General features: G+C 39.1%; 1 protein-coding gene across 1 annotated transcript in view; it reads right to left on the minus strand.

Annotated features, from left to right (window-relative positions):
* The window catches only part of LOC119701947 (cytosolic phospholipase A2 epsilon-like), a 33,497-nt gene extending 21,609 nt beyond the window's left edge, over positions 1-11,888 (minus strand). The window contains exons 1-4 of the mRNA XM_038139266.1: positions 11,868-11,888; positions 10,987-11,088; positions 10,582-10,665; positions 6,146-6,221 (exon numbers count right to left, since the gene is read on the minus strand). Of these exons, the coding sequence (XP_037995194.1) occupies positions 6,146-6,221; positions 10,582-10,665; positions 10,987-11,088; positions 11,868-11,888 (283 nt within the window). The remainder of the gene's footprint in view (positions 1-6,145; positions 6,222-10,581; positions 10,666-10,986; positions 11,089-11,867) is intronic.
* Between the last annotated feature and the right edge of the window lie 1,129 nt (positions 11,889-13,017).

A 13,017-nucleotide genomic window follows, 5' to 3' on the forward strand; every position in this document is an offset into this window, starting at 1 on the left:
ACTGAAGCCAATCCTGTTTACAACAGGGGTCTGGACTACGCAATCTCCAGAAGTGTCTTCACACCTCAGCCACTTTGTGTGATTCTGCTGTAACAAGGCTACATGGTCACAGACAAATAAATTACATAATAGTGTTGGTAGCTCCTTATGCAAATTTGACCTTGAAGATGGGGTGCAGTGATACCACTAGGACAAAGTACATTCTCTTCCTGTGAAAAAAGGGGACTACCCCACATCTGGTTTTGCCACAATTCATCTACAGTCCCTACCAATGTGGACATGTTATTGTTTTCCATAGGATTCCTGTGATTTTCTATGTTTTCCTTGAATTTTACAGACAGTGTTCCCATGCTGTGGTTCTAACTGAGCTTATGTATTTCTGTAGAAGTAGCAGTTCAGTTGAACTGAGGCTAAACTGTGAGGCAAACAGTGAGATAAATAAAAAATAACAGGATAGTTAAATATGTGCTGAATACTATGATGATTATGATGCCATTATTATATGGCAGCTCTTGAAATGACTAATCACCTTACATTGCTCTCTCTTATCCCTGAAAAAAAGTGTACAAGAGAGCTACTGAAAATGTTCCAGTTTATTTATTCTCTGCTACCTGAGAGCTAATACAAAAAAATTCTATTTACATTTTCTTCATACTCCAGTTGTAATGCAGTTGCTGGGCTTCGTTAGCAGTTTCATGCCATGCCGGGCCCTTACTTCAGTGCATGTGTTGCAACTGATGACGTAATGTCACCTCATGTGAATGCTGAGACATCTGCACTCACAGTCCCTCTGAAAGTCAGCACTAAGTGACCCTGGTGTCCTTTCCAATTTGTAGCTTCTGATTCAATTTTTATGATTGTGAGACTGCTTCTCAACTTTGTCTTAGAGCTAAAGATCAGTTAAAAATACAAGACCAAAAGAAGTAGTTCAGAACTGCAGCTATGTGTGCTACTCTATGAGAGTACAGTCCTGTGAGGTGTACCTAAGATGAACTGTCACGTGCTAAAATCACTCATCTCCATTACAGATAAGGAGAAAATTACAGCACTGAAAAGCAAAGCATATAAGAAAAGCTAGTCTCATAGGAACAACGAATGTAAACTACAAAATCCCATCTGTCCTGTTACTGCATTTCGTAACACCAAAATTAAGAAATAATTTTCTCCTAGTGACATATTCTTCACCTGCACAGACAGGTTCTCCTTGAATCCTAGTTTACTACAGTTCACCCAAGAGGAGGAGGAGAGCTGCTTCCATTTCTCAATTGCTGGACATGATATTTGGGAACATTTTCCCTCACCAGCTTAGTACAATACAAACAGTATTAAAGATTTACCTCCTACTGCTATCTAAGAGGGGATTTGGACTTGGCTAAGAGCTCTACCAGTATCCTGCAACACCCATTTGTAAGCACAATATTACTCTGTGGCTTACTTGTGGAAATAATAAAATCTCATAGGTGAACTGTGCTTAATCAGTGATGTCTTTGACCAGGGATGAACAGAGTCCCCTTGTGAATGAGCCCTTTACCCAGTCCAGCCATTTAAGTCAAGTGGCTTTCTCCCTGGAGCAGATTCAGTGGGTGCAGTACCTGCTGCAGTCCCAGCTCAAAGTTTCATACCCTGGGTCACCTCTCCCTCCTGCACCACTGTGCTCCCACTGGCACCACTTGCTTTCCTGGGACAGGGCCATTAGTACCACCTGCACTAGCTGTAATCTCCCTAATTTTTTTTTTTTTTTTTTTTTTGCTTATTTTCTGTAGCAAAAATAACCCTTAAAAAAATGTCTCTGGACAATGACTCTGTTTTGCAAAGGTTCCAAGTGTACTGTTGCAGAACAGACTCATTTCCTCTGAAGGGATAATATAAAAGCTTCCACAAAATAATTTCATAGGACCTTAGAGGACAAAGTTTCTGAGCTCCTCTTTTATAAAAATACATGAAATCTCTCTTCATTCAAAGGGGAAAAACCAAAGGAAGATCTGAAAACAGAAGGAAGAGTTGAGGGAGAGGAGTGATGGCTCTGACATCCCAACTAAGACTAACAGGTTTCACAGCTGAGAAGGTTTCCATATGTGCCTGTTTTCTACAGTAGAAAATATACTGGAGTGCAGTCACATTTCAGCCCAACACTAACTTTCCTACCTCAGCTCTGACAGCCTCTTGATCTGGCAAGACTTCTCTCAGAGAAGTTACTGTGTCCCAGAAAAAAAAGCACCTGTCAACCTGAAGCTCACTCTGGGTAATTTCTTACTGGGACACAGAGCTCAAATTCACCTCTGCAGTCCAGGAAGAGCATTGCAAGCACTCAGCACCACTGAGGCTAAATGTGTCAAGCCAGACCAGCACTCTTCACCTCATCTGTGTTAACGAGCCTGAACATGCACTCCAACAGCAAAGGTCATCTCTTGGAATGTGGAATCAGCTGGTACCCCTGTAGGCTGCCACAGCTTCAGAGAGGAGCGCTGTCACAGAGATGTCTTTACTCAGGTCTTCAGGATTAGGTGAGATCCAGTGGAGTCCAGCAGAGTTTTGCTCTTTCACATGGTACGAAGTAGTGGTGGAGAGGTGACGTAACTGCAGGTCTGTTCACCTGTGCTAAGGATCTGGAAGAGGTTTGCTTCCACTTCTGTTGCCTCAGGGCAAATCCCCTCTCTTGGTGCCTGTGCTTCAGGCATGCCAGATGAGGCAGATCCCCTCACCGATCCTTGTTTGCCTGTGGAGCAGGTGTCAGCTTCAGCCACGGGGTTCAGAGGCTGCCATAAAACAAACACTAATGACGGTGAAACTGGGCCAGGCTGGGAGCTTGGTGCAGCTCTGTGTGGCCACCCAATAATTCACTTGTTTAAGGAGAGCAGCTGGAAGGTGTTGGAGAGTCTGTGCCACCATGGTCCTCCTCTCCCATCACCCAGCTCCTTTTCCTTTCTTTTGGGAAGCACTGGAAAGGAAATCATCAGCAAGAAAAGAAGCTAATAGACTATTTTCCCTGCCATCTCATCCTGACCAGATATTCCTCCCACATATGGGGGGTTCTGTAGAAGAAGTGACACCATGAATAGAGTTAGAAAACATGAGCTTTTGTAAAAGCACTAGCACTGACTTCCAGCTGAGAAGGAGCAAATGGACGCACCAATGACCTAAAATGTCATTATTTTACCAAAGGCTGCATGCAGTCTTGGACTGAGGAGGGGAATACCACTGCAAAATAGGCATCAGAATGCAAGAGACTCAAACTTTAATGGAATTTATCCCTTTCTAGTCCCCATACCACCTTCACAGCCAAGCTGCATAGAGCACTGGAGCCTGGTGATGACACTCGGTGCCTGCAGGGCAGCAGGATTAGTGTAAGTGATCTTATCTGGGTGCCTTTCTCTCCAGTGCCCACAGTGAGATCAGGGAGTGCCAGAAATGCTTGAGTCTGACCCATGATTACTAATTGGCATAAAGGTTAGTTAGGAGTACAGTGCAAAATAGTGCCCAGGTCTGTCAAGAGCATTTGCATGGTAAGATAAGACAAGACAGAAACCAATTATATTTAGCATAGGCAGATGTTGGAGAGGAACATCACTCCTATAGAGAAGACCGCAAAAAGGGTGGGGTGACAGCAGGGATATGAAAGGGGCCAATTGACCCCATTCAGGAGGAGTGAACTGTTTTCCTTTCGGTTTAACTTTTTTATTTGTGTCCCAAACTCTTTCAGCATGTGTTGTCTACAGGCAAAGGTGTAACATCAGATTTCAGGATAAGCTTGGATTTCATCCCAGGCTTGTGAAACACACATCCCATGGATCTTGAGGTGCATATTTAAAAAAAAAAAAAAGGCCAAGATTAAGTTGGGTGCATGTGATCGTGAGGAATATCAGTGGAAATATACAGAAGTGGTGCTCCCTGAAGCCAGGATTTTGCAAGTAAGTCAAGAAAAAATGTAGAAACTCTATGACCAAATGACGTGGTGTGACTGCACTTGCAACAAACAGAGAGAAAATAATGGAATGGAACACTGCACACGCTGAAAAAGATGAGAAGCCAGCATTCAGGTAGATAAAGCAAGTCAGAAGTGGCTGCACTTGATTGAAAAGGTGGCTTGCTCCTGGATTTGATACATGGGAACTGAAAATCTAGGAAAGTCTGAAATATGTTATTACAAAAATTGTCAGTCTTCTACAGATATCTCACAGTCAGATAGCATCTGTATCAGATGCTTCTGATCAGTTTTCCAGGGGAAAGGTAATATTGCTGAGAAAAAGCTGGCTAAATATAGTTTTATTATTCTCATTAGCACACAGTAGCATGTCTAGTTATTTTAGTTTTCTGATACTTCAAATGCATTCAAATGTTAAAATAAAAATGCTAAGCTAAAATAACATCAATAGCAGTGCAAAATCAAGCACTTGAAAGCTACAATATATCTTTTTTGAACTGTACTTAAGTTTTTAAATTCCAGAGTATCACACTATTTTTCCTGTGAGATTTCAACTTCTTTGAAAGCAGAGGTAGGTTGTTACTTAGTCAACAAATAGCTAGCTGATGTTTGCTTATCTTCCTTGTTCAACAGCATCCTGGTCTACAGTGCTTCATTCTATGACATCCTTAAGAAACAGTCTCAAACAGGCTCACAGAGTAGCTGGGGAATTGCTGACAGAAAGAAAAGACAATTTTCTTCACCAACTGATCCCCAAGCCTTATTTACTGGTAATTAACAAATGAATCTGAAAATACTTCCCACTGTTTCTAGGCCTTACCTAACGTCTTAAATTAAAATCTCTCTACAATAGTAGGAGATTCAAAATGAGCACATCACCTAAATAGATAAGAGAGAAACAAAAGGTATTGGAGAAGATACTCTGTTTTGTAAACAGGGCAACAGAGGCACAGAATGTTTTGATGTATAAATTTACGTAAACTTCTTAGGCGGCAAGTCCATGAACAGAGCTAAAAACTGAGCCCACATGTCTTGAGCTCAACTCCAGGGGTGTACATTTTGGTGATAATCGGAATTTTCAAAATGTCTACAACACACTAAGTGACACTTCTGAGAAATCTCCCTGTCCTCAGGATGGAGGACAAGGTCACAACTGTAACACGGTTTTCTGAGAATGCAGCATCATTTTACTTTGTGCAATCCCTTTGCATAAGCAGCTGAATCATGGTTCTTATCTGGTTCAATTTTCATTCTAGATCAAAGGTGATACTAAGAGAAATTAAATTAACAGTTCAAAGGAATGAAGGTGAGGTCTTGCACATACATGCAGTGTTTCATAGCTCTCAAAAGGAACAGAAATTTATTTGACCTTTTCTGCTATACTATACTATTCCTTCTATTTTCTGCAGCCCAATATTACAGACAGTGTGAACAGACCACTTCTCTCCACTTGACTGGAAAATTGCCAAGGGTGACATTGACATCCATGGTCTTGAAACACCAAAGTGAGTGAAATACAAAGAGATGGTGAGAAATTTTATCTGTAGGATTTTATGGCTTCAGCAAACTTCATCATGATCTCCCAGAAAGGAAAGAAAATGCAAAACAAGAGGAGGAAGGACGGTATGGTAAAGATGTTATCATCCTGATGTACCAAGTTCATGAGACATATGTAGGAATGGCAGGAGAAAATTCTCAGAGAAAAATCTCTGGGAATGTGAACCACCAGGCAAGGGCTGTCCAAGGGCTGCTCTATCACACATTTTCAGAACATTTGGCATGTCAGCTGTAATGTACCATGTACCACAGTCCCCAAAAGATTTCTCTTAGACATTTTTCACTGGGCGGCAAGAGTCATCTGATGTCATGATGCCCAAGACAACCAAAGAATTAAGAGGGACTGGTGTGTGAGTATGTCAGCTCTATATTCTATGCATTTGTCATGGATATGTTATATAAACATCTGTTTTTTTAAACTGGTGTTAAGATATTTTCAAGTCCCTGAAACAGCCAACTTGTCAGATAAATAATGTGGAAAAAATCCCAATAACCAAATAAACCTCTGATATTGCAAATGGATATTATGTGGCATAAATTGCCTTCAACTGTGATTTCTTAGCTAGTATGACTTTAGTGTTTTGCATTTGTGCAATATCTAGCAGAAATGGTCTGATACAGTAATTTGAGAATGATGTAGCATCAATAAAAAAATCTGGTACTTACAAAAATCTGCCTGATGAGCATTTTTCAACTTTATGATTCTTACAGTAAGCAAGGAGTAAGGTGTAATTTCTTCCTGCTGAAAAAAATAACAAAGGAGATGTATCTTAGTGTTTTGAATATATGTATTGACTGCAACACAACCAAACACTGAAAAGAACCAAGGTTCTGCTGAAGTTGTCTCTTCCAGCTGGCATCACAGCAAAAATATAATAGTGCATTTTGCTGCCTTTCTTCACAAACTTCATTGACCCCTAAAGCCTGTAGCTATCTAAGCACAAAGAGAAGGTGTGGAAAGAGAGGATGAATAGGAAAGTTAGGATGGTGTAAATAAGCTGGAAAAGTTCATTTAGCCAGTAACATTAAATTGTACACATGACCATCAGCAGCCAATATGAAGACAAAATTCAGTGAATTCAGAAATCAGAAATGCTTCAAATTGGGTTTGTTATTAGCCAACAGCCTGTGTTATGCTCTAGGTAGAATCAAGACCTACACAAAAAATTCTTCTTTTAATGCAGTGCTTGGATAATTGGAAAGAAGGGGGTTCTTTTTAAGTTTTCTCGCTTGTTTTTAAAACAATAATTTTCATGAGAGAGGGATGACTAAGGATGAGTGATAGCACCTTAGGGAATGTCTCAGGACTGCACAACACACAGCTTTGGACAAACACTCCTAGTTTGCTTTGTGGGAACAGAGGTTTTCCTTACCAAGGATGGTTATCAGATTGATGGACATGGAATAGTTTTGACTACAATCCCTAATTTCAAAGAAGGCTATCTCCAATTCCTTGTTGAAGGTGCCAGGCCTGACTATCTGGGTCTGTAAAAGTTGTGACAATCACATATGCTTGATGGATTCTATATCTTCAGAGAACATACTCATCATGCCCCTAGCAGAAGCTAGAGCAAACAGGATATCAGCAAAAAGAAGGAGAAAACAGACAATGCTTACTATGGCTGCAGCACAGGTGGTTATATTGATTCTCTAACTGTGGGAACAGTTGGGGAATATTTACCAAAACAGCTCAAGTTCATAGAAAGGAAAGAGAGTTGAATCATGATTGTACTCAAGAGACTGAATGCAAAGGGTAAATCAGCACTGGGGATGGCTCCCTCTCTAACTGTTTAGGAACAGAAGGAATTTCAGATTGTATTAAGTTCTGCAGTTGATGTATGATTATAGTAGTAAGAGGTCTTCTTTTGTAGGAGTAACATAAAATGACTGCAGTGGATGTCTGAGGATGAGGCTTTGCAGGGGAAAGAAAATGCAAACAGCCCTGAGGTCTGACTGCTACTGCTACATGAAAAGCTTTAATCTGCATACAAATATGTTATCATCAGGTCCTGAACTGTGTATCTCCAACAAAAGGGGAAGGTATAAATAGTATATCTATAAATAAGATGTATATTAAAAAGTCACCTTGAGTTAGACTATGAATTAATAAGGAATTTTTAAGGACTTCTGAGCAAAGCACTAATGAAAAAAATATTATAGCATTAAAATGAGGCAGATTTAGGAACCGGGAAGTGTTAGTTTGCAGTTCTAGTAGCAAGGATCTGGGTAAGTTATAAAATGGCCAAACATATTATGATGCCACTTGTGTATTTGCGAAAAGATATTCAGACAAATAATACTGAAGGCACAGCATATAGTGGGTCAAGAAATAGGTGGCCACTTCAGTGACCAATAGGTAGGTGGTCACTGATATTCAGAAAGAGCTCAATGAGAAGTTCAGATAATGGCAGAAGACAAGTAGATCAGTAATTCTTAGTAAAGTCACAATATGCAACATCATCACCAAGAAGGGGTGGCCAAAGAAAGAAGCTGTCATGAAAGCTAATGACCAAAATTTGGAAAAGACATTCTGAAGTGAAATAGAGCAGAGCTGGTTGAAGATGATGAAATTATGAGGAGATAATTTTTGAGAGACTTCAATGAAAATAACAGAGAGCAACTCTTGAGTGAAATAAGAGAAAGCACATACAAATGTGCTGCTACTGTGACAAAAGTCAAAGACTGATAAAAAGGTCAAAGTATAAGAAATCAGTGAGACAAGACAGTACATCAGCTGAAGTGTGAAGAGTGTTGGACCATAGAGAATCCATCATGATAAAATTTAGCTTAACCTCTCAAATAATTTCCATCTCTATAAGAATGGAAGACATGAAGATCATCAAAGGAAATTGCACAAAAAATGCAGTAATTTCCAGGCTATGAAGTTGTTCAAAATGATGGCAAGATTGATGTTTTTATAAAACACTGGATAATTGAAAGGCATGTTAAATAGAAGCTAGTGCCTAATATAACCATCAGGCATGCCCATGAGCTCAAGCTTATGACCAGGAATCGTATGAGAATATCTTCAGTGAGCTGACTGGTTAAAATGTGAACACTTTTTGCTGTGAGGTACAGAAGCAGCACATCAAAACAAGTGGGCTCAGTGCCAAAAAAATTAATTATCAGGCTACAAAGAATAGAATAACTTGGTTTCTGGGTGGGTATATTCCAAAACTGAGAAATAAATTAATCATTGTTGCTCAAAGTCATATGTAAGGCAGAGGATATTTTACATGGTTGTGTTCTAAACAGGGGAGGTAAGATCTCAGCATTATCAGAACACAGACTGAGCCAGCTCCACACAATTGTGAATTGTTGTTACATTTTCCTGAAAATTTAGCAGTGGAACATATTTGACTTTGCACTATTGGTAGAGAACAGCTAAATTCCATGCACAGCCCCAGGCATGTTTTACTAAACCAAATCCAGTAATTATTCAGTTTATCATGCAGCTATGCAAAGCCCTCTCAAATTGAAACAAGCACTTAGGCAAATGTTTGAGCATTTCAATTAAGGAAAGTTTATACCTGTTTACTTCTCCTGGAAGTCAAGGTCTGCTACAAACATGTTATCCTCTCTAATAGCTCTCTACTAATGATTATCTATGTAAGCTATGACTTACAAAAATTGAGGCAATTACCAAAAGCTACCCAGGAAACTCAGTATCTGTAAGAGGCAGAAATTGGCCAGTTTAGACAAGTCTGTGCTTTTAGTGCCAGTTTTCTGGCACTAAAGATTTATTACAGAGGAGAGAAGACATTCAAAACCAGGAGGTAAATAAAGAGTGTCTGAGAATGTTGTTAAATGCCTGAGCACAGCAAACAGAACTTTCAGGAGTTCATTTGGCAGGAAGAAATTATGGCATGAATAATGAATTGAAGCTGTGGAAAGGGTTCTATATCCCCCTATACACTGGAGATTATGGCCACAGGATCTTTTTTTTTATTATTATTACTTCATGTATGTTCTAAAACATATGCTGGATTCTTACAATCATTATGTAAATGTAACTATGTTAGTGGTAAAGAGGGGTTGGTTGCTTTTAGCCATTGATATTTTAAACCAAAACAGAACTTCTGTATGAATACATGAAATCATTACAAAACTGCTAAGGAGATTGGGTCATCCTTTTCCCTCAACAGCTGCTTTTCCTGGTTTAGTTCATTCTGTTGCTGAGCTTTAGCATACACACACAGAGCAAATTAGGAACACCAGAATGCCATGTCAGTTTTGGTTATGCTGCTTTGCCCTTCACAGCAAGTTTCACTCCCCACTGGTAGTTTGTACCTTTTGTACATTAATAGTCCTCTGTAGGAGCTGCCAGCATGCTGTTAACAAGACATCAGTTTGATCAATCAGTTTGATAAGGTTGTGACATACACAGGCAAAACAATGTTTGTAGTTTTGTGTTCATTTGGTAGGCTGGTTACACAAAAAAAACCCCAACCAAACATATATGAGCCATAGATGTTTGAATCCCACATCATTTAAAATGCCATCAAAAGTAAGTTTTTTTTCATTTAGAGCCCCCATGTTTTGCTTTGAGGCAGCTTGGCACAATGCCAGCAGCAAAAATCATCTCTGATAGAGCTGCTACGTGTTTGATGCAACTTTGTCTCTGCCAGAAGCCCTGCAAACGTGTCCAAAGTTGTTCTTTCATTGTGAGGAAGTGCACAGGGATCAAAGAGGGCATAGGTTCTGAAAAGTGGCAATAATGACCAAACCCCAAACATTCACCAACAACCATGCTCAGACTTTCTCTCTCTGCCAACATTCTCCATTTGTTCTGGACTAAAGCTCCATGAAGTCAATGGATAGCATTAGAAGAAAGCCAAAGTCAGTCTCATTTTAACAGAAAATCAAGAACTTTTTCACTGAGAGGTTTCCCTAAGAAATAAACTCATGAAAATAACACAGGCTATGTTATTAATACTATGCAGATGTTGCATCTAAAGAAAATTTTCTTTCATTAAATATTCATATTTCTACATAACCATGTGAATCTTTAATAACCAAATCTGGGGGGAAAAAAGATCCTACCCTTCTCAAAAAAGTATTGGTTTAGTCCCCTATATTTTTAGTTTGTAGAAATATAGTACCTTAGCATCATCACTTGGGGCTACATAGTGCATCATCCATTTTCTTTCTTCATTTTCCAAGGGGCTTGATTTTCTGCTTGAATGCTGCTGAGGGAAGAAGAACAGGAGATGAAAAAGAGAATAAAGATCAATTTTTTTTACTTATTTTAATTCCCCACTGTAGCATTCCCATGTGGTACAGGCAATTTGCACCTCCTTATTGTGGCTAATAGAATTAATGTATCAGTTCTGTGCTATATGGAAAGATTCTGACTTCAGGTCCTAGTAACTGTAAATATCCAAGAAAGGATAATCTTGTTTTCTTGGAAATTTTTGTCCTGTGGATAACAGGGGACTTAACCTGTTATAGTTCAGGGGCAAATCTGCATCAAGACTCCTGCCAGGCTTCTTCTGTTTTCCACTTACCTGAGATAAGGCAGAGATTGATGCCATCGAGATCGCTGCTACATTAAAAGCAGCTGCTGTGAATGGCACCTTAGTACTGGGCTCCACAGGTGCCAGTGCCTCCTGAAACAAATTTACAATCTTGACGAAGTCTCAGAAGTTGCTGAACAGGTGTTTTATTGCACTGAGTCAGAGCTCCACCCCTCCACGATTTCTGAAACAGGGAAATTTCCCACCCACATTATTTGTCCAAAGAGCAGCTGCTGTAAGGTGTGAGTCTTCATATCTGCAGGTCTTGTGGCTGAGCAGAGCATGCTGGGGGACCAAATTGTTCCCACCTGGGGCTCAAGAAAATGCAGCAGCAGCTGTAACCTGACTGATGATATGATAGAGCATTATGTGAGATAGTCTTACAGTGATATTCTAAAAGTGAGGATAGCAATAGCCTAATAAACACATCAGCATATTTTCTCCATGCTAACACCTGAATTCCATACATGATTACATCCATAATAAAAAATGAATTTAAAAACAGCTATGGGGATGATTATTAGAATGAAGACATTTATATGGGAAGATAATAAGAATTCTTTTGAAGGAACATTTTTCCCTGAAAAGTGCTGTTGCATCATGATTTCTGTGTACATACTCAATTTTCTTGTAGTGTTTCATCTCAAAAGAAATAAAAGAAGGTGTGATAATCAACATTTCTCTGCTCCCTAAACCACATTGTATCATTTTTCCATTTGAAATGTCTTTCTTATTTCTGGGCTTCACATATAATACAGCATGCAGCTTAACAAATTTAAATGAGATTCAAACATTTCACCTTGAAAAATCATTAAATATTTCTACAAACTACAATATCAATTTCTGATCCAGAAAAGCTCCAGATTTCTTACCAACTGTATTGAAATTGTCATCTGGCCGGATGCTATTAGCAGATTCTTGGAATTTAATGGACTGATCCAAAAATTTTTTGTTGGAATTTTTTTAATCTAATGAGGATCTTCATGTGTTCAGAACACCTCTAGGAAGCTAGGAAATGATTAAATTTTCTAAGACATTATGCAAGCACTATTAGACACACATACATTTGCATTGAAAGTCCTCCTGAATGATTAAAATTAGTGCTTATGAAAGAACTTGAGATTAATAGGATGACAAAGCATCCTGCTTCCTCTTAGAGATGGGCATACGTGTGAAATCACTGCCACTCTGACTCTGGGTATGAGCTTTGTACTAGGACCTTGACTAACAGAAACTAGAGACAAACCCAATGACTTCAAGAAGTCTCATTACATACTTGTCTTATGTGAACAGAGGAAACAATATGAAAAGTTGTTCTTACAAGAAGAACAAGTTAAGACAATTTGATCATCTTACATGGAGTATTTCATCCTTCCAAATGTTTGATTTCTTAGGTTTAATTTTACATCTGCATTATCTTATTTTTGTTGTTGTTGCTTTTTGAAATAAGCACATTAATTTTATCATGAAATGCAAGTGCTAAGTTTGCTTTTAACTTCCTTTCTCACCTTCATTGTATTGAAACTTTCTGGAACTGCTTAACTAAAGCCAGAATTAGATAATCTACAGCAGTAGGTTAAGGAGAGTCACAAGTCTCTCCCATTCCTTGGCTGATGCTTTACTTAATGTGGGCACCTGCATTTCTGTAAAAGAAGTATTAGAATCTTTTATTTTTTCCTGTGAGAATGGTGACAAGAAACCGTTTAGACAAAAGTGATTGTATACACAAAAGAACACACATTTTCTATTTTTTCTGCTACAACCTACCTGTGTCCCTGGTTGAAGTGCCTAGAAGAGTTTCAGTACCACCACCGAGGAATGAGAACATTTGTTACGACTTCTTTGTAATTGTGCCATGCAAAGGCTGTCAGATCAAGGTCATGTTTCTGAAATGTGTGAAAGCTAATGGGTGTGAAGTTTTTGCACGAGATCCTGTTTTCATTTACCTTGGCATATTGCACCTTTGCTTTTAAGACAAAAGGAAACGAGGTGGGGGAAGAAGCCTTCGGCATCCCTTAGGAA

This window comes from Motacilla alba, chromosome 5 (assembly GCF_015832195.1).
Source record: "Motacilla alba alba isolate MOTALB_02 chromosome 5, Motacilla_alba_V1.0_pri, whole genome shotgun sequence".
In the NCBI taxonomy this organism is placed as follows: Eukaryota; Metazoa; Chordata; class Aves; order Passeriformes; family Motacillidae; genus Motacilla; species Motacilla alba.